At 48.4% G+C, this 20,644-nt stretch overlaps 2 protein-coding genes, 1 long non-coding RNA gene and 4 other non-coding genes across 10 annotated transcripts; 2 read left to right on the top strand and 5 right to left on the bottom strand.

Annotated features, from left to right (window-relative positions):
• The first annotated feature begins 3,476 nt into the window (after positions 1 to 3,476).
• On the top strand, positions 3,477 to 7,805 carry AURKB (aurora kinase B). Of its 4 annotated transcripts, none has more exons than XM_061389718.1 (9): positions 3,477 to 3,603; positions 3,852 to 3,923; positions 5,157 to 5,259; positions 5,370 to 5,424; positions 5,636 to 5,827; positions 6,123 to 6,261; positions 6,371 to 6,519; positions 7,169 to 7,343; positions 7,502 to 7,805. In XM_061389718.1, exons 2-9 carry the CDS (start codon positions 3,876 to 3,878, stop codon positions 7,673 to 7,675), a joined length of 1,035 nt encoding a protein of 344 aa, XP_061245702.1. In that variant the 5' UTR covers positions 3,477 to 3,603; positions 3,852 to 3,875; the 3' UTR covers positions 7,676 to 7,805. The 4 variants fall into 4 exon arrangements, with proteins under 4 accessions (XP_061245702.1, XP_061245704.1, XP_061245703.1 ...); XM_061389719.1 differs by having other exon boundaries at positions 3,483 to 3,591; XM_061389720.1 differs by lacking the exon at positions 3,852 to 3,923.
• A 926-nt stretch (positions 7,806 to 8,731) lies between these two features.
• Positions 8,732 to 12,772, top strand: BORCS6 (BLOC-1 related complex subunit 6). The gene has a single exon (XM_061389717.1). The coding sequence runs from the start codon at positions 10,997 to 10,999 to the stop codon at positions 12,056 to 12,058; it is 1,062 nt and encodes a 353-aa protein (XP_061245701.1). The 5' UTR covers positions 8,732 to 10,996; the 3' UTR covers positions 12,059 to 12,772.
• A 425-nt stretch (positions 12,773 to 13,197) lies between these two features.
• Positions 13,198 to 20,357, bottom strand: LOC133231430 (uncharacterized). Its single transcript, XR_009731137.1, has 2 exons — positions 19,848 to 20,357; positions 13,198 to 19,587 (listed from the first exon to the last, which is right to left on the bottom strand). It is a non-coding gene; the product is annotated as an uncharacterized LOC133231430 (long non-coding RNA).
• TRNAI-AAU (transfer RNA isoleucine (anticodon AAU)) lies at positions 13,402 to 13,475 on the bottom strand. Its single transcript has one exon. It is a non-coding gene; the product is annotated as a tRNA-Ile (tRNA).
• On the bottom strand, positions 13,867 to 13,940 carry TRNAT-AGU (transfer RNA threonine (anticodon AGU)). The gene has a single exon. It is a non-coding gene; the product is annotated as a tRNA-Thr (tRNA).
• TRNAS-GCU (transfer RNA serine (anticodon GCU)) lies at positions 14,159 to 14,240 on the bottom strand. Its single transcript has one exon. It is a non-coding gene; the product is annotated as a tRNA-Ser (tRNA).
• On the bottom strand, positions 14,673 to 14,744 carry TRNAW-CCA (transfer RNA tryptophan (anticodon CCA)). The gene has a single exon. It is a non-coding gene; the product is annotated as a tRNA-Trp (tRNA).
• Positions 20,358 to 20,644: the final 287 nt, after the last annotated feature.

The raw sequence follows: 20,644 nt of genomic DNA, 5'->3' as shown, positions 1-20,644 counted from the left end.
TAAATTTTATACTTTATTTTTCAAGGAATTTATTTTTAATGTAAATTATAAAAGCATCAATTTGTGATAGATTGAAAATAATTAAATAATTAAAACCGGTTCTTCCCTACTGATCATTTGAGAAGCACTGGGGTAAATAATGGAGATTCTGTTCACTAACTTGAACAGGGAGCTGATGGTTGCCTAGCTGCCAGAACAGATAGGTTTTGTTTTGCTTTGTGTTTTATGAATAATGCAAATCTCGATTTTATACTGGCCCATCAACTATTTCTGAAAGGCCAAATGCCTTCCGATGTAATGTGCAAGTGGGAATTTAAAGACTCCAATGGACAGAGAAACTGTATGGGGATCCATCAGGCATATCCCACCCATGCACAAGGTCCCTGACAGACTCTAGAAAAGTCTCCTTTCACTAGATTATGAGGGATAAAGTATACTGCAAGTGATAGGATCTTTCTAAAGCTCTTCATTAGCTAGTCACTCTATGCTACATATGTGGCACTAAAAAACTCTAAGGCACTGAAATTGAAATGGGATCTCTGATTCTGGGAAGTGGTGTTGGGCTGACCCTGAGTGAAAACAGCATCACGTTTCCAGAAGCAAAATGCTTTTTCACTGGTGGCCACATTCATCAAATCTCTAGAGAGACATCATGCACAGATTTACAACTGTAAAAAAATCACGGGCTCCCAACAATAAAATTGTAAGCAACTGTGGCACCCTGCAGTTTCTACCACTGTGGCCCCTAGCTGCTTTAGCTGTAGGGGCTGGAAGACAAAGTTACTTTATCAGCCGCCTTTGCAGTAGTCATGTGATAGGGAAGCCCGACACAGTTTTAGCCCAGGAGAAATCTACTGAGAACTTTTTTTTTTCCGCCCCAGTGTGTGGCTTCTGGAGATCTTAGTTCCCCCATCAGGGTTTAACCCTGGCCCTCCGCAGTGAGAGCATCGAGTCCTAACCACTGGACCACCAAGGAATTCCTATACTGAGGACTTTTAGAAAGGCTTCTGCTTTGTCTGTTGAAAGAAACAGAGACAGTTGGCATTCATCTTGAAGTCAGAAGGGGAATGTTAAGAGAATCACAGAAGAGGTCAATGCAGACCTCTAACATTGTTCAGTTCCTGAGCCAGCTACATACTGGCTTTTTTTTTCTGGTTTATTGTTGTGGAAGAGAAAATAGATGTCTGTTTTATGTGCCATTGTTAACTGAGTTTCCTATTACTTGTAGCCAAAAGCGTTGTGAACTGATCTAGAAACCCATTTGGATTTATTTAATTTACATTGGGTTGAATCATATGAAATTGGTGTTTTCTGTAGGTCAGATGATTGTCAGTATCGCATCATTCAACCCACATAACTACTAACTCTCTAGATCTGTAGATGCGTATCGGTTAGTATGCTTATAACAGCAAATACCAAAACTCGTAACTTAGTGCATTAAGGAAGAAGACAGATTGGCTCATGGAAGAAAACTTAGTTGCTTTTGTTTTTTTCTCTTTTCACTTAGTCGTGTCCTACTCTTTGCGACCCCATGGACTATAGCCTGCCAGGCTCCTCTGTTCATGGGATTTCCCAGGAAAGAATACCGGAGTGGGTTGCCATGTTCTGCTCCAGGGGATCCCCCCGACAGGGAGTAGAACTAGCGTCTCCTGCTTTCAGTTCAGTTCAGTTCAGTTCAGTTCAGTCGCTCAGTCGTGTCCGACTCTTTGCTACCCCATGAATCGCAGCACGCCAGGCCTACCTGTCCATCACCAACTCCTGGAGTCCATCCAAACCCATGTTTCTTGAGTCAGTGATGCCATCCAGCCATCTCATCCTCTGTCGTCCCCTTCTCCTCCTGCCCCCAATCCCTCCCAGCATCAGAGACTTTTCCAATGAGTCAACTCTTCACATGAGGTGGCCAAAGTACTGGAGTTTCAGCTTTAGCATCAGTCCTTCCAAAGAAATCCCAGGGCTGATCTTCAGAATGGACTAGTTGGATCTCCTTGCAGTCCAAGGGACTCTCAAGATTCTTCTCCAACACCACAGTTCAAAAGCATCAATTCTTCGGTGCTCAGCCTTCTTCACAGTCCAACTCTCACATCCATACATGACCACAGGAAAAACCATAGCCTCGACTAGATGAACTTTTGTTGGCAAAGTAATGTCTGTGCTTTTCAATATGCTATCTAGGTTGGTCATAACTTTCCTTCCAAGGAGTAAGAGTCTTTTAATTTCATGGCTGCAGTCACCATCTGCAGTGATTTTGGAACCCAAAAAAATAAAGTCTGACACTGTTTGTTTCCACTGTTTCCCCATCTATTTCCCATGAAGTGATAGGACCAGATGCCATGATCTTCGTTTTCTGAATGTTGAGTTTTAAGCCAACTTTTTCACTCTCCTCTTTCACCTTCAAGAGGCTTTTTAATTCCTCTTCACTTTCTGGCATAAGGGTGGTGTCAACTGCATATCTGAGGTTATTGATATTTCTCCTGGGAATCTTGATTCAGCTTGTGCTTCTTCCAGCCCAGCATTTCTCATGATGTACTCTGCATATAAGTTAAATAAGCAGGGTGACAATATACAGCCTTAACGTACTCCTTTTCCTATTTGGAACCAGTCTGTTGTTCCATGTCCAGTTCTAACTTGCTTCCTGACCTGCATATAGATTTCTCAAGAGGCAGGTCAGGTGGTCTGGTATTCCCATCTCTTTCAGAATTTTCCACAGTTTATTGTGATCCACACAGTCAAAGGCTTTGGCATAGTCAATAAAGCAGAAATAGATGTTTTTCTGGAACTCTCTTGCTTTTTCCATGATCCAGCAGATGTTAGCAATTTGGTCTCTGGTTCCAAACCAGCTTGAACATCTAGAAGTTCACGGTTCACGTATTGCTGAAGCCTGGCTTGGAGAATTTTGAGCATTACTTGACTAGCGTGTGAGATGAGTGCAATTGTGCGGTAGTTTGAGCATTCTTTGGCATTGCCTTTCTTTGGGATTGGAATGAAAACTGACCTTTTCCAGTCCTGTGGCCACTGCTGAGTTTTCCAAATTTGCTGGCATATTGAGTGCAGCACTTTCACAGCATCATCTTTCAGGATTTGGAATAGCTCAACTGGAATTCCATCACCTCCACTAGCTTTGTTCGTAGTGATGCTTTCTAAGGCCCACTTGACTTCACATTCCAGGATGTCTGGCTCTAGGTCAGTGATCACACCATCGTGATTATCTGGGTCGTGAAGATCTTTTTTGTACAGTTCTTCCAGTTCATACATATACACAAGAATAAATTCCAGTTTATATTGATGACTTAAATTTTAAAAACAAAACACCAATAAGACTATTTGAGGCTTGAGGGAAACTTTTCCTAAGCTAAAACCCTGGTTGCCCCTGGCTCTCATTCCGCCTTTTCCATTGGGCCCCTGGATCTACGTCATGGGATACTTAGCCAATGAGAATTGGGCATGGGCGGCACGTTCAGCCAATGGGACCCGGGCGGGAGATTTGAAAGGACCTCGGCGGGGGTGAGGGGGTGCGGCCGGACAGATTCAGTTGTTGCCAGCGGCCAAGGCACCACGGGTTTCTTTCGGGATTCTTGCTCCGGGAGAGGCCAGGTGATCCGGCAGGTTGGTTGCTCTAGGGTGGAGAAAGGGTCCTGGAAGGGAGTGAGGCCGGTAGCAGGGTGGGGGCGGAGAGGCGTGTGCGGGAATGCGCTCTGATGAAGCTAGCTTTTGGACTTGCGCCCTTTCACCAGCACCGCCCCCCGCCCCCCCGCCCGGGCAAACACTTCCGGCTAGATCGATCCGACCCCTTACTCTCTCTCCTTTTTTTTTTTTTTTTGCTTCTCACGGCTCTGTTTCTCTTCTCTGCCCAGTTCCCTCCCCCTTTCCCTCTACAGATGGCCCAGAAGGAGAACGCCTACCCCTGGCCCTATGGCCGGCAGACGGTAAGGGCTTTCTCACTTCCCCTCTCCCACCAGCATGGCGACTTCCTGCTTGCAGATTCGAGATCCTGCAGATGGCGATCCTCTTAGCACTTTTCTCCTGGCTTTGCACCAGCGCATGGGCCCCAGTCAGGTCATTTGTAGCCACATCCTATCCGGTGCTACCAGTTTGAATTTGACCAGCCTGTGAGGACCTCTGAAGAGCTGAGCCTACTTGTCACATACAAATGGCGTCTGGGACTGAGCAGGCAGGGTCTGGCCTATTAGGCCATGAATCTCAACTGTTGTCCTGAAAAAATAGGCTAGGCAGGAAATAGATATAGGCTATTTAGATGAGTTTATAAGTTTAAAAGGTCCAAGAGAAGTCTTACTTAAGAATTTGGATTTTAATGACTGGTGTGACATTTGCATCTGAAAAGCTTTATTTTCCAGTTGTCCTAACACCTTTCATTGAAGAATCTATCCTCTGATTTGAAATGCTAGCATTATTGTATATATTAAATTCCCACATATATGTGGATTTATTTCTGGACTCCATTTTGTTCAACTTGCTTATTTGTAAATCCTAAATTCGCTGTTTGTGAACAAGTCTGTAGGAGCACTGAGGCTCTTTCTCTCTTGGTTAAAGAAGAAAGAAGGAGCCCTACATGAGCTTTGTTCTCTGTTAGTGGGGCTTGAGATTCCTGGAGGGTCCCTCTATCCCCTTGTCCACCAGCTCCCTCCCTGGTGAAGCTCTGAATGGGGAGGCTGAATGAGATAACACTGTCGTGTCTACACCAGTCACTCCCAAAAGAAAGTGGTGTGTGTTACTCAGAAGTTGAAAGTAACAAGTGCTCCAGGACCATTAAAATAGCCTTCAGTGTCCCTAAAGCCTGTTGTTGCAAAGGGGTAAATACTGAGATTTGCTGAACACTCAAGGCCCCAAGGATCTTATCTGAGCCTTAACAGACCAAGCTTAGGGGACTATGAGAATACTTCTGTTCTGAAGCTCCTTGAATTGTGGGTGTTCATTACCCCAGCCTCTACTGCCCCCTGGGGTAGGGGGCTGGGTAAATGAGTGGTGTTATGGACAAGACTGAGTAGCAAAATTGTGGTCTCATTGTTCCTCTTTGAACTGGGGATGGGATGGGGTAGGTGGGTGGCTTTATAGCAAGGCCTGAAATGCTGCCTGTAGCGCATTCCAACCCGGTCACTGGGATAAAGGCACCCTCAGAGCTCCCCTCTGGTCCTTCTCAGGCTCAGCCTGGCCTGAACACCCTGCCCCAGAGAGTTCTCCGGAAGGAGCCTGTCACTCCATCGGCACTTGTCCTCATGAGTCGCTCCAATGCCCAGCCCACAGGTAAACTAGCACAAAGGGAGGGGACTGATCTGAGGGAACTAGGGTCTGCAGAGGGTTGGTGGGGATGAAAATGTCAAAGGATGGCCTCAACTTCCCTATTCTTTCCTTAGCTGCCCCTGGCCAGAAGGTGGTGGAGAACAGCAGTGGAACCCCCAACATCCCAAAGTAAGCTCCCCAAGCTTTGGTGTAGCAAGAGAGTGGGTGGAATAAAGGAAGGAGGAGGAGGGATGCGGGCGAGAAAGCCTGATCCATCCTCAGCTCCCCTGGAAGAGAAGCAGGACTACAGGCAGGAGGGGCGGAGGTGCAGAGAGAAGGCAAACACCTCAGAGGACCGACTAACCACCACTCAGCTGCTCCACCACTGCTTCCCAAACAGGCGTTCCTTCACAATCGATGACTTTGAGATTGGGCGTCCTCTGGGCAAAGGCAAGTTTGGAAATGTGTACTTGGCTCGGGAGAAGAAAAGCCATTTCATCGTGGCGCTCAAAGTCCTCTTCAAGTCTCAGATCGAGAAGGAGGGTGTGGAGCACCAGCTGCGTAGAGAGATCGAAATCCAAGCGCATCTGCAGTACGCTTAACGTCCCCTGAGCCAGAGCCCCCTGCCGCCCCAACCCCACTCCTCCTCCAACCCCACCACATCTGGACTGTCTTCTCTGCAGCTGTGGCCACGCAGCCCCAATGAGCTCTCAATCCCAGCCAGAGCCTTGAATCCAGAAAATCACCTCCAGTCCCCACTTAGGACTGCCACCTGGCTTCCCCTACCTGGCCCAGACCTGACCCACTCTGCCCCAATGCGACCTGTCATCTTTCCCATTTCCTTAGGCCAGAATGCAGCCTGATGCCTCCTCTGTCTCCTCTCCCAGACATCCCAACATCTTGCGTCTCTACAACTATTTCTATGACCGGCGAAGGATCTACTTGATTCTGGAGTATGCCCCCCGGGGGGAGCTCTACAAGGAGCTGCAGAAGAGCCGAACTTTTGATGAGCAGCGAACAGCCACGGTCGGGGCGGGTGGGCACCTGGGGCACTGGCAGGGGCCTGGAGGCTGGGGGGATGCCATTTGCAGCCCGAGGTCAGTCCTTGTCTGACTGTCTGTCATTGGCCCCCCAGATCATGGAGGAGCTGGCAGATGCTCTGACATACTGCCATGCGAAGAAGGTGATTCACAGAGACATCAAGCCTGAGAATCTGCTCTTGGGGCTCCGGGGAGAGCTGAAGATTGCTGACTTCGGCTGGTCGGTGCATGCCCCCTCCCTGAGGTATGGTGGGCCAGAAGGCCAGCCCTGGGTATGAAGCCATTCAAAATAAAACCACTCCAGATCTTGTTACCCAGAGACATTTTGGGTTGTTCTCATGTAAATATATAAACACAGCAATATCTTTACAAAAATAGGAGACTGGGAGTTCCCTGCTGGTCCATTGGTTAGGACTCCAGCTTTCACTGCAGGGGGCCCAGGTTCAATCCCTGGTTGAGAGAACTAAGATCCTGCAAAGCATGCAGTGTGGCCAAAAACAAAAATAGGAGACTCAGTTTTGTCACCCAGATTTCTCACTTGAAACATTGGGACCTTCTTGCCATTATTACTGAGAATATTCCCACATCATTTTTAGTGGCTTCATAGTATTGCACAGTAGAAATGTAACATGATTAAGCAACATGTGGTTGATGAACATCTGAAATTTTTCCTTTAATTCTAAGGTGAACGTTGCCCTCATATCTGATTTATTTTAAGATACGGCCCTCAGTGTGGAAATGCAGTCAGTGTGTTAGTCCCACTCCTACCCCAAAGACCCCATCAGAGCCTGGTTGGAAGACCCCTGGCACATCCTGGGGTGGGTCTGGGCTCCCTGTCAGGCTGCAGGGAAAGGAGGGAAAGTCTGGATCTGAGATCCCTGCCCCCGCCCCAGGAGGAAGACAATGTGCGGCACTCTGGACTACCTGCCCCCAGAGATGATTGAGGGGCGCACGCACAATGAGAAGGTGGACCTGTGGTGCATCGGTGTGCTCTGCTACGAGCTGCTGGTGGGAAACCCGCCCTTTGAGAGTGCTTCCCACAATGAGACGTACCGGCGCATCGTCAAGGTGGGAGGCTGGCCCCTGGGGTCTGGCTGGAGTTTGTGCCAGCTCAGGGGCTGGGGCGGGGAGTGGGCACACTGTTGCTGTTGATGTTAAACCCTGCTAATAGAGTGGGAAGTGGAGGCAAAAGCAGCCAGGATGAAGCCCTTCTCTCCTTCTTGCAGGTGGACCTAAAGTTCCCTCCTTCTGTGCCCTTGGGAGCCCAGGACCTCATCTACAAGCTGCTCAAGCATAACCCCTCAGAACGCCTGCCGCTGGCCCAGGTCTCGGCCCACCCTTGGGTCCGAACCCACTCTCGCAGGGTGCTGCCTCCCTCTGCCCCTCAGTCTGTCCCCTGAAATGTCCCTGTCCTTTTCTCAGTTGTGTCTGTGTCTGTATATGTGTAGTTAGGAGGAGGGGGGTCCCTAGTCTGTTTCTGCATCTGTCTTTTACCTCGTCTTTATTTAATAAAGGCTGAAGCTTTTTTTACTGATGAGTGTAGATGTTTACAGGTGGAGACTGCTGTGAAGGAAGTCATCATCTGTGGTGAGGAGGCGAGGGAGTTGCCCGTGCTGGGCAGTGGGGTGGGCACTGCATAACCACCCCTGGGAGCACCCCTTAGCACTGAGAGCAACCTCTCAGCTCTAACCCCATCTGGTTAGCTCCCAACCATCACACTTCCACATCTTTTCTTTCCCCTGCTCTGGCTCCCAGGCCTGGGGATGCTGGGGACCTGTCTCTACTCTGCTATGCCTGCACACCAGCCATCACCAACCGTCTCCACCCACCTCCTCCTATTACTCCCTCTTAGTTGACCTCTAATCTTTCCCTTTCCTGGGTCAGTCTTGCTGACCTAGGAGCAATTAAAGTTGTCTTTTTTGTTTTTCTGCTCTGGTGAGGATTTAGCACAGGAATAAATAGAAGCTGATGATGTCTAGTTCCTGACCTAAAGTTTCACTGCTTTGTATGATGCTTGCAATATGGTGCTTCCTGTAGGTTTTGTTCTTTTGTTTTGGCCACCCAGAGCAGCATGCACGATCTTGAGTTTCCCTGACCAGGGGACGAACTCATTCCCCTTGCAGTGGAAGCTTGGAGTCCTAACCACTGGACTGTCAGGGAAATCTCTTGCTGTAGGTTTTTGATACATGTCTTTTATTAGGTTAAGGAAGGCCTGGGCTCTTCCTACTTCATTAAGGGTTTGGTGTTTTTTGAAGCATGAATAGGTGTTGAGTTTCACCTAATGCTTTTTCTGCATGTGTTTATTATTTGTACTTTTAAGCCATGTGGTGTAGAACATCAATAAAGTTTCTTATTTTTATTTCATCTCAGATACTCACGCTATATTCAATTCCTAGGGCTACTGTAACAAATTACCACAAATTTGGGTGGTTTTAAACAGCAGAAATGGGTTCTCTGACAGTTCTGGAGGCCAGAAGTCCATGATCAAGGTGTCAGTAGCACCACCCTCCCATATATGCCTCTAGGGAAAAATCCTCCCTTGCCTTTTCCATCTTCATGTGACTCCAGGCACTTCATGGCTTGTGGCTACATCACTCCAAGCTCTGCTTTTGTCTTCACATACCTTCCTGTCTTCGCTTTTCTCTCCTCTGTCTTAAAAGAACACTAGCAATTTGATTTATGGCTCACCTAGATAATCCAGGGTAATGTTATCTCACAATCCTTAATTATATCTGCAAAGACCCTTTTTCCAAAAAACACTGCATTCATTGCTTCCAGAGGTTAAGACAATGACATATCTTTTAGGGGGCTACCATGCAACCCACTACATATGCCCACAGATTAAAATAATTGAAGGACAGTATAGGGCTTGAAAAAACAAAAAACCAACAGTCTTCCCATTTCTCTCTCCCCAGAGATAAATCCTTTTGGATCTGTTCCAAATCCTTTTACAGTTTTGCTTTTTTTTTGGTATTTACTTTGTATCTCCAAATCACATGCTTCTGTCACTACTTCTTTACATTTTCAGTTTTAGGCTTTATCTATCATTTTCCTGATACGAATGTAAGGATTTCATTCTTTCACTCCACTGCCACCAGAAACAAGGGCATTTTCTGTCCCTACATCCTGCTGGTGTAGTTATATCATAATTTTGGTTAAGATTTATTCATTTGACAATAGTTACTGAGTGCTCTCTGCAGCCCAGGTGCTGTTCTAGAAGCTGAGGGGTGAATAAACGAGAAGGAAAAAAAAAAATCCTCAACGCAGGAAGCTTGCAAAAAGTGGTTGCAGTTGTAAACAGATTGTAATGGGAGGCCTCACTGAAAAGATAATATTTGAAAAAGGACTTGATGGAGAAAAAAGGTGAACATTTTTCTTTGTAGTTGCTCAGTCACTTAGTCATGTCTGACTCTTTGCAACCCCATGGACTGCAGCACACCAGGCTCCTTTGTCCTCCACTATCTCCGAGTTTGCTCAGATTCATGTCCATTGAATCCCTGATGCTATCTATCTCATCCTCTGCTACCTTCTTTTTGCCTTCAGTCTTCCCCAGCATCAGAGTCTTACATCAGGTGGCCAAAGTATTGGAGCTTCAGCTTCAGTCCTTCCAATGAATATTCAGGTTTGATTTCCTTTAGGATTGATTGGTTTGATCTCCTTGCAGCCCAAGGGACTCTCAAAGAGTCTTCCCCAGCAACACAATTCAAAAGCATCAGTACTTTGGCACTCAGCCTTCTTTATGGTCCAACTCACATCTGTGCATTACTACTAGAAAAATCATAGCTTTGACTATACGGACCTTTAATATACTTTGTGGACTCGGCCTCAAAAAACGGGGTGGGCCAAGAGGACGACGGGCGTCCTTGAGACGGCCACGGCCCCAGCCAAACGCCCTCTGAGCGGCCCTCAGGCCTCCGACTATCCGAGGAGGAAGAGGCAGAGAACGTTGGGGGCGCGAACTGCCACTCATTTGCTTTTACATTTGCAAGAGCAAATGTAAATCCTTGAGGCGGCAGCATGTCTGTCTTGTCACAGGAACAGTGAGAAGACCAGTGCCTCTGGCAGGACCAGTGAGAAGAGAAGGAAGAGAAGAGATCAGAATGGTACCAGGGCTCTGACCTTAAGGGCCATTAACTAATTGAATGTTCTACCTAGAGGCAAAATCACACACCATCCTCCAAGAGGAGACACTCAAAACCCGGTGGAGGGGGCAGGAGACAAGAGAACAGAAGAGCAAATGAGAATTCTGGTTCCATCCTGATCAACTAAGGTGCGATTCAATCCCGACGGTCCAAGCAGGATATAGTACTTTCATCCCAGGAACCTCTTTTAAGAAACCCAATTCTGGTTCCCTACTAAAAGCGGTTACTAAGCAACAAATGTGGGCGGAAAGAGTCTAGCTCCGCCCCTGGAGGACTCAGGCTTTTCAGGATCTTCATCTTTAAGATCTGCCTTTTCAACTTTTCGAAAGGGCGGGGCAACGAGCGCAGCTGTTACCTCCTTCTCTCCTCCCTGCTGGCTCTCACGCGTGTTCGGTCACGCAATGACAGCTGGTCTTCTGGGACTTCCTGGTTGTTGGGACCAATCAGAGTGCTCTTCACGTCCTGACCATTGTCAGCCCGAGGCCAATCGGCGCGCCTCTAAAACGCCCCTTAAAGGCGCCGCCAAGGCCTCCCAAGCCGGGGCGAACCAATTCCTCGGTTCCTGCCCCCAACTGCAGTATGGAGTCGCCCCGGGGGCGGCCTGGGCCCGAGACGGACCTGCTAGCTCTGGGGGAACAGCAAGCTGCGATCTTCGGCGACGGCCCGGGCCAAACGCCCTCTGAGAGGCCCTCAGACCTCCGACTATCCGAGGACGAAGAGGCAGAGAACGTTGGGGGCGCGAGCTGCCACCCCAAGGCGTCCCTGAAGACTTCGAGCTGCAGCTTTGTCCACCCTCCGGAATGGGAAGCTCCGGAGGACAAGCCGGGCCGTGGAGGGACGCTTTCTGGGGCAGGAAGCCGCCTGGGGGCGCCGGATCCCGAATTCGACCTGCACGGGTCCTCCCGGCGCAAGGACCCTGAGCCTCCGGAGGCCAAGCCTGAATCCGAGAGGGTCTGCCGTCGAGGGAGCCCTGTAGGCGGCGGGATGGATGTTGAGCAGAAGGAAGACGACGACGAGGCGGCGGAAGCCGGCAGGGGTGGCCGTTCGTTCTCCAGCCGCCTTCAGGACAGCCGCAGCTTGGACGGGTTGAGCGGGGCGTGCGGCGGCCCCGCGTCTTCAGGGGGTGCAGAATCTGGCGCAGGCGGCGGACGGCGCGCCACTATCTCCAGCCCCCTGGAGCTCGAAGGGACGGTGAGCCGCCATGGCGACCTCACCCACTTTGTCGCCAACAACCTGCAACTCAAGATCCGTCTGAGCGGCGCCCCTCAACCTCCGCCCCCTGCCCCTACGCGGCCCTGTTCAGCTCCCACACCCACTCCGGCCATCCCTCCCATCGACCCCGACGTGCTGCGGGACCTGGAGCGGCTGAGTCGGGAGCTGGGCGGCAGGGTGGACCGTCTGCTTCGCGGGCTGGGAGGTGCGGTGCAGGAGCTGACCGCTCTGAGCGTGGGCTGCATCCAAACCTACCGCGATGCAGTGGACTCTCTAGGGGAAGCTGTGGACATGAGCATCAAGGGCATGTACACCCTGCTGGCGCGCTGTGAAGAACTGGAGCGGGCTCTGCAACCGGTTCAGGGACTGGCGCGCCAAGTCCGGGATATCCGACGCACCTTGGAGGTGTTGGAGGCCCTGTGCAAGTGACTGGGAAGGCAGGAGAGGCCTGGCAACGCCAGGGACCAGCAGGATCCTTAAGGACTCTTCAAGGAGCCCTGGTGGGACCCGCCTGCTGAGAGGAGGGAGGCCTATATATGGGAGGTTCTTCCAGATACGTTTAGCATGCCGGCGACCATTCGCTGGGCCTTATGCAGGTGTGTATCGGGAAGTTCTAAAGGCTCTCCTGGTAGGAGGGTATGATGCTCTGCTTCTGTTCAGTTGGCCATCTGCAGCTACCTTGTTCTCCCAACCTCTCTTTAGAGCACCATCTCTGGAAACCCGGGGCTTTAGGTCTGGGCTTGGGAGATGTGACTGTCATATGTTATCAAGAAAGGAGAACAGAGGAGACCCCAGCCCCCACTGTGGCCACTCTGACCTCCAGTAGTCACATCTCAGGTGCCAGGGGCTGTGGGAGCTTGTGTGGTCAAAGACCACACACCACGCAGACAAGGACGCATACTTGCAGATGGATAACCTCCTGCTTCTGCCCTCTCGCCCTCTACCATCCCATTTCCCCAGTCATAACCTGGGCGGAGCTAGAAGGAATGTATTGCATGGTAGAGGAGGTGCGTTGGGAGGGGTCTCTCTGCTCTCAGGGTTCAGATAGAATTGTTGCTGGTTTTGAAGCCCACCTGTTGTGGAATGTTCTAATCAGTTTTGGCTTTCTGAGTTTTTGTGGAATTAAAGTGCTGCTGCTGCTAAGGCTGAGGCTGTGTCTGTGTGGGGTTACAGGGATTGATGAACCAAAGTAATGGGAATGAGGGTCAGTCTTCGTGGAGTTTTCTTGGGGCTGGTGCTGGGAGTGGGGTGGGGGTCTCAGGCCACATATGGAAGGATATGGTTCCTACTCATAAACAGCAGATCTGAGGAAAGGTAAGACACAGGTATGGGCTGAGAGATGCAATAAAAGCAGACTCAGAAGCAAGGAGATCTAGAAGAAAAAAGGAAGGAAGGGTTGTCTTAGTTCCTGAAGTGGACAGGCAGGGACTGGGCAAACTGGACATCTGTGCTCTAAAGACTAGAAACACTTGCTAGCTCCATTCTTGACTCCATTTCTCACACTGTGCCAATTCCTGGCCGCCTTCCGTTTACAGTCACATAGTAAATTCCAGAAGCTCCCGTTATGTGAGATTTAGAAACAGATCACAATACGGATCCAGTTCCGTTAAACTTTCCTCCTGTAACTCAAGACACTAGGTCTTTGGGCTGAATTTAAACACGTTATTCCTCGCCTCGAGGTGTGAACAGTTCCGGAATTGGAGATGTTGCTCCACACACCTTCCTTAACAACAAAAAATTGACAGTAAATTATTTAAAAGAAAACAACACTCTGGCCCGTACGGGGCTCGAACCCGCGACCTTGGCGTTATTAGCACCACGCTCTAACCAACTGAGCTAACCGGCCAGTCGACAAGAGGTTTTCTCAATATCAATCTATGTAAAATACAAATTACTCATCAGTCCTATCTGTGAGAAAATCTCAAAATGGGTAAGCTTATTTAGAAAAACAGGGAAACAGACTACGAAAACGGAATCACTTATCATTTCGGGAAATAAAAGCGAAGCCAAAATAGTGGCAAGCACAGATAATGCAAATACGTGCTTGACTGGCAGGTCGCCGTGCCAACATAGAGCGCAAGACTGACAGCATGCACTTAGCGTTGAGGTGCACAACCGGAAATAGAAAAGGCCGTCTGGTGGCCACCGGTAGACTCCCGAAGAGATGTGGAAAATTATATATAAGCCAAAAGCCTACGACTCTTTGCTCGAAGTGTAAAAACAACCCATGCCTCGGGAGGCACCGCTGGGATTCGAACCCAGGATCTCCTGTTTACTAGACAGGCGCTTTAACCAACTAAGCCACGGCGCCCCGCGCAACCACTTTCCCGCCTTGTTTCCCTGGCCAGGTCAGTTCCAGGTTAGGTGAATGAATGCCGGGATACCTTTCTAATTTTCGGTCGTACTGGAAAACAAGGTAGAAGGTGCGAAATCCGCGGCTGTAAAACGGGATAGGTTGAAAGGATGACACAGAAATTGAATCCTGGCACACAGGTTATAAAATATAAAGACAGCTGCGGAATCGCAGGCCGACGAGGATGGGATTCGAACCCACGCGTGCAGAGCACAATGGATTAGCAGTCCATCGCCTTAACCACTCGGCCACCTCGTCCACAGGAAAGCAGCTTAGGATCTCCTCTCTGGGGTCTGGATTCTTCCTTCTCGGAGAAAGCGTGAACCTAACTACGTCGCGTAGCGATGGTGTCCCGAGGGATCCCGCCCGGCACCGCGAGGACGACTCGCAGGGCTCTGGCTGCCGAGCGATATCCTAGCCTGCGCGAGCACCCGACTCGGCGTTGGATTTCCGGGGCTTGCGTCACTCGTCAGGAACCCCGCTATCCGCCCAGATTTACAGTCCCCGGATCTACAATAAAAACTATCGCGAGATCTTGGAGCTTCCCCCGACGGGGCGGCTCGGGACTCGGAGCCAGGGACCCTCCCCTTCCGGCCCCTGTGAAGTGTTTCTTCTCTAATCTGCTGGATGGGACCTCAACAGAGTTACAAATAAGAATAAAAGCTACCCGAGCTCTAGAAAAGCGAACGCTGACCCCGACGTGATTTGAACACGCAACCTTCTGATCTGGAGTCAGACGCGCTACCGTTGCGCCACGAGGTCGGCCGGCCACGGGGGTGGACAGGTCTCCCCATGACGACTGGACGGTAAGGCGGCCGGCTGTGGCGATCGAGGTGCTGAGGGCCTTCTGGAACTTCTAAAATCCCCTGGTGTGGTGCTTGCTGTCTCCCTCCGGCCTCGTGGGACCAGCAGGGCCCGCCACCCGCAGGGCAGCGGCTTTGTGGGCTCCGGGTTCATCGGTGCCCCGACCTCGTCGCCGCCCTCCTGCAGACCATAAGGCGGCCTTGAGCTGGTTTTCTGGGGGACCCAGAGCTCACAGCCCAGCGGGGACGGACTGGCACAGAAACGTGTGGAAGGACTGGGAATACCAGGCCGAAGGTGATGGAAGAACGTCTGGGACAGAGATTAGCTTTTCCAGCCGTGCGTCCCCTCCCGGGCTGCCCTTAACAGCCGCCTGCGGAGCCTTCCAGATAGCTACTCACAGGCCCCAAATTTGGAGTTTCTGGTTTAAAGATCCAGGGTAGAATCTTGGCATCATTAATTTTGTCACTTTTGACGATTCTGAGGAATCCCTTACCTACAATGAAATGCACAGATCTTAAGTGTTTATTTTGATGCGTTTTCAAGAATTCAGCCCACAACCCTTTCAAGATAGAAGACATGTTCTTCATCCTACAAGGTTCTTTCTTATCCTCTACGAGTCGATCCCCGCCCCCCCCGCCCCCGCGCCTTCACAGAGGCAACCCCTGTTCTGATTTCCGTTGACATAAATATCTGTACCTGTTAAAGCTCCCCAGGTGAGACCAGGCTGGAAACTTATAAAGAGGAATACCAGAAGCTGAAAGAACCCCCCCCCCCAACACACACCCAAACACACACACACACACACACACACACACACACACACACACATTTGCTCATTTGCTTCTTGAAGGGTGAAAGTTCAAGGGTCCAATACCGCCAAAGAAAGTTATCAGGGACTACAGACAAGTCAAAGCCAGCGAAGAAGCCTGACCTTAATTGACTGGGCAACATCCTTTAAGAGCCTTCCCCCTTGGTTGTCATGACACTGCTGTCTGCTGGCTTTCCCCTATCTTACCGTCCCCCTCCCTCCAGACTCTTTTTCTGTCCTTTTTTCCTAGGAGTTCTGTCTTCTCTCTTTATGCTGCACACCTTCCCTGGAGTAAACCCTTCCCTGGAGTCAGCCATCACTTTTGTGCTGAGGGCTCCTGAATCCTGCTCCCACCTCTCTGGATTCAGTCTAGTGCCTGCTGGACACCTTCACTTGACCCTGTCATCCTTCGAAAACTTCCCACCTCAGGCGGGACTCAAACCCACAATCTCCCAGCTAAAACAGTACACCTCCTGTCAGGACTTATGAAGCTGAGGTTCTTTATGTCTCCACATAGAAGGAATTCAGGGAGAGGCAAAGAGATAGGTAAGAAGTAGATCTATTGAGAGAGACATGAGTTTGAGTAGGCTCCAGGGCCTGGCGTGCTGCAAAGAGTCGGACACAGCTGAGCGACTGAACTGAACACGCTCCATAAAAAGTGTGGGCCATCTCTGAAAGACCACTGGGAAATATAATGTAAGTTTTTATGGGCTGCGTAATTTCAGAGGGTAACATTTGGGAGGATTATTCTAACTACTTAGGGAAGGGGTGAGGATTTCCAGAAATTGGGCCACTGCCCCCCTTTTTGGCTTTTTATGGTCTGCCTCAGAAGTGTCATGGTACCTGTGGGTGTGTCCTTCAACATGTTAATATAAAGGATGGGCGTGTAATAAGGTTTAAGGTCTACTGGAAGTTGAATCTTCTGCCATCTTGGGCCTGAACGGTTCTAACCATTTTTCTCTCCTATCCAGTTCTCAGTAGCTGCGTCATTCTTGTAAAGGTTGTGCCCTGTCCCCTTCCCTCTTGTCTCATTTCCTTCCCAGTCTTCTGCACTCTCAGTTAGAGGCCAAGCTGAGGCTTGGATTCATCTTGACTCTTCCCCCTTCCTCGCTTCCCATTTCTAGTCACCAAGTTCACTCAATTTCATTTCCTTCATAATTCTGTTAGCCCTCATTCCCTATTCCCACTGCCATCTCACTGGATGACTGTAGTAGACTCCTCCCTAATGTCTCTGTCTCCAGAATAGTCAAAGACAATCATCTTTTAAAATGCTAACATGATTCCATCACGCTGTGGCTTAAAATCAATGCCCCATTGAAACTGCACAACTCAGACGGGATTCAAACCCAGCCAAAACTGATTGGGACTTGAACCCTTGGGTTAGGACTTGAACCCACAGTCTTCTAGTTAAAATTGCTCACCTGGTGTGAAAAACTGATGGGAAATGTTCAATGGTTGCTTCAGTCTGCCTACTCCTGAACTCGAAGCTCAGATTAAACACCAGAAAAAGAGAGACAAGCAAACGTGGTGTGCTGCCTGTTAAAAGCCCAAGGCACTAGTCATGTACATTTTCAAGACAAAGGATCCTACATCAAAATGCCAGACTGATAATTTACATAAGGTTTACCAAGGTAACAGTCCAAGAAAGCATTTACAAAGTGAGCAACAAGTCACCATGACTCCCAGCTGAAACAGTACACCTCCTGTCAGGACTTATGAAGCTGAGGTTCTTCATAACCCTCTACAGAGTTGAGAAAGAATGTTATTCTTTTAAGTTTTAAGAAGTAACAACAGCAAACAAAAGTTACACTGTAGCATTAGAAGAAAGGGGAAAAAATTGATCTGTATAGTTGAGCAGTCACTCCCATCTGGTTAATATGTAACGCAGGTGCACACTTGCACATTAGGGAGGGAAGGACGAGGCCCAAACAAACACACAGAGAGAATTTTATGTTCAGTTTTTCTTGTCCTGTCTTTAAATATAAATTTTGTTTTATCACCAGAGTGAGGGAATTCAAGGCTAAGATAGCTACATAACAAACTTTGCTACTTCTTTAGTTTGCTACCCCAAGCACAAACCCCTTTGTTAATTCTTCACAAACAATATTTCTTTGTCAAAAAACAACATATAAACAGCCTCCTTTGGTCTCTTTGGTGGTCCTTTTTCTGTGAGATTTCCCTGTGTTTGAATTAAATTGGATTTTTTTCCTCCTATCAATCTATCTTATGTTAATTTAATTATTAGATCAGCTAAAAGAACTCAAGACAGTGGGATGAAAATTTCCTCCGCCTGGACAGAACTATTTGGTGATGTCTGGGATTTGCTTCAAAATAATCCAGTGGGACTGGGACGCAGAATATAGCTGAAACAAGGTTGGCCATGTGTTGGTAATTGCTGAAACAGAATGGTAGGCTTCAAAAGGGGTCATAACCTTTTGAATGAAAAATACTTTACTTTTACATACAATATGTTTGAATATTTCTGACTTAAAAAACGCATTTCTAAATTATTTTATGGCCAGTTCAAATATCGGAACGTGTGAGTTCCAGCCCTGGGTCGAGTGGCCGAAGGACCCTTGGTCACTGGCACTACCACCTGTGGCCACAAGGTGGCTCCAAAACTCTCTTTGGTGAGTGTGAAGCAGGCTTCTCTGAACCAAAGACATGGAAAGTGAGCCACCAGGGAAGTCGATTAAATGCCTGCTGTTTACCAGTTCACAAAGTGAATTTATCTTCCTGTTCTTACTAGCTATAGGTACCCAGGCAGGAAGGCTGTTACGCGCAGAATGCCCCAAACTTCAAGCTGCTGGATCCCAAAATCTAACAGTCATCCCTTCCTTCTCTCACCCACACACATTCCCAGGTTTAGACTTTATCTTCTAAGACTCTGTAGATTGCTTCCACTTCACTCCACCTCTTTCACTCCGACACTATTGACTCTATTATTTTGGCTAGAGACCTTATTCAGATTTTGCCAATTTCCCCACTAATGTCCTTTATAATAAATTTTATTTTTCTGATCCAGGACCCATTAGGATCACACATTAAATTTCAAATTTGTCACACCATTTTAAAAAACATTATTTACGTGTAGTTGTTTGACAATGTTGTGTTGATTTCTACTGTAAAGCAATGTGATTCAGATATGAATATATATCTTTTCCATTATGACATCATATGACATTGAATATAGTTTTCCGTGCTATACAGCAGGACCTTGTTGTTTATCCATTCTTGTTATATCCCTTTGTCTTGCATGAACTTGAGGAAACATCTTTTGACTATCACTTTGACACCTGAAATTTTTCACACACTGGTTTAGAAAAAAGAAATCCATTTAGTACATTGGGGACCTGCAAGAGAGAAAAGCATTTTTTCTGTTTTGACCACATTTCCTAAAATGAAGTTTTAAGAACAAATGGTCTATTTTCAAAGAAAATTTCCTTGATCATATTGTTCTACTATTTCCTTTTAAATTTATTTATTACAACTTTTACCTTGCAGATTTATTATTTGTTGACGTGTTTGTTGTCAATCTCTCTGACCCCAGGAAGGTAGAGACTTCTTCCTTGTTCCTCAAGGATATGAGCCCAGCACAGTGCCTGGGACTTATTTGTTGAATGAATGAATGAATGAGGAAATTAAAAAATGCCTCTTGGGCTTGTAGTTTAGACCTGTCTAAGAGGCACTGAGATGGAGAGTAGTAATAAAAGAAGTGTTCACATTTTGAGATATATAGGGAAGTCATTCTGGCTTAAACATTATACAACTTGAATTTTATCCTAACTAAAATAGCCTGTTTGTGGTTTATCAAACACACTTTGTACATCTGCTTTAATTAAAGGAAAGGGTACGCTGACCAGAAGTAAAAAATGCCCATGTTAAAAATAAAGATTAAATGCCCCTCTTCCTGGGACACCTTTGATGTGATGATAAGAGATGCTTTCCAGGTGCCAAGGCCATGCTGACCTGCTGTATATTAATCATCTGGTCCTTAAAAAAGAAAAAAAAGAAGAAATGTAACCCTGACTTGTATAAAGTTCTTTGTTCTTACAAAATGCAAAACTGCACTGAAAACGATGCTTCGCTGGGGCAGTTTCTCAGAGTAATCTGGGAAAGGAGCTTCCAGTCTACTCATTAGTTTGGCTCAAATAAAACTCTTTCTATTCTTATTTTGGATTATCCATTATTATTCTTGGGAGATGATCTGGTAAGGGGGTGGGGGTGGGGGGGCCTGGAAGTTGTGACTTAACTGTTAGCCATGAACTCCGGCGAGAACTTTCCGTTCTGCAGGAAATCACCTTTAAGGTCCGAAGGTCCGTGAGGTCCCAATCGTGAGAGATGCTTAGACTACAGCTGGCCACACCTCAAAGAGATAAGGAAATCGTAGAGTCTGAATTTCCGCCCTCGACTCTTGCCTCCCAGGGACGCGGGGTTTCATTCTCTTCCTCCACTCCCTTTTCTGATACCGTTTGTCCACTTCATTCCCGCAACACGCCTCTCATCCACACCCTAGTTCAGGAGAGGGGCTCTTTTCTGTACTCTACAAACTCCTCGCCAATCTGAGCGAGCTGGGGCGGGGGCGAGGAACCAGAATCAAGGAAAAGTTCAGGTATACGGTCGGCCAACAACCAGGGGCTCCGGGACAATAAAGGGGCATCCACCTCTCCAAATTCGGCCTAGGTCAGGGAGAAGCTACACTGATGCGGAGGATGGAAGAAAAGAGAGTGTCCAGGCCTCGGGCATGTTGACGCCCTAAGGCTGAAGTGGTGGTGACTGTGGTGTCCGGAGGGTCATCCTGGGCAAAGTAGCAGGGGCTGGGGCCCAGGCCGCTCCCGGGGTGGGGATACCCGGAGGAGCGAGTGTCCGAGTTTCCGTTCGCCAGTGCTGTGTGGGCCGACTCGGCAATGTAGGGCCGCGCCACAACACACTCTCAGGCTGTGCAGACAACTCGTCTGCACGCGGGAAGGCCGACGGCTCGATTCTCTGCATCCGGTGGGGATCTGCACAGGTATTGTGGACCCGGACCAACGTTTCCCAGAGGGCTGGC

Source organism: Bos javanicus, chromosome 19, assembly GCF_032452875.1.
Source record: "Bos javanicus breed banteng chromosome 19, ARS-OSU_banteng_1.0, whole genome shotgun sequence".
In the NCBI taxonomy this organism is placed as follows: Eukaryota; Metazoa; Chordata; class Mammalia; order Artiodactyla; family Bovidae; genus Bos; species Bos javanicus.
The sequence above is the reverse complement of the archived record's forward strand: the minus strand, read 5'-3'. Positions and strand labels throughout refer to the sequence as shown.

What these genes read in the sequence shown, in the direction of transcription:
- AURKB (XM_061389718.1), top strand. Translation starts at nt 3,876, where the DNA reads ATGGCCCAGAAGGAGAACGCCTACCCCTGGCCCTATGGCCGGCAGACG. An exon ending in GAAATCCAAGCGCATCTGCA is followed by an intron (nt 5,828 to 6,122) that starts GTACGCTTAACG and finishes CTCCTCTCCCAG; the next exon opens with ACATCCCAACATCTTGCGTC. An exon ending in ATGAGCAGCGAACAGCCACG is followed by an intron (nt 6,262 to 6,370) that starts GTCGGGGCGGGT and finishes TTGGCCCCCCAG; the next exon opens with ATCATGGAGGAGCTGGCAGA.
- BORCS6 (XM_061389717.1), top strand. Translation starts at nt 10,997, where the DNA reads ATGGAGTCGCCCCGGGGGCGGCCTGGGCCCGAGACGGACCTGCTAGCT.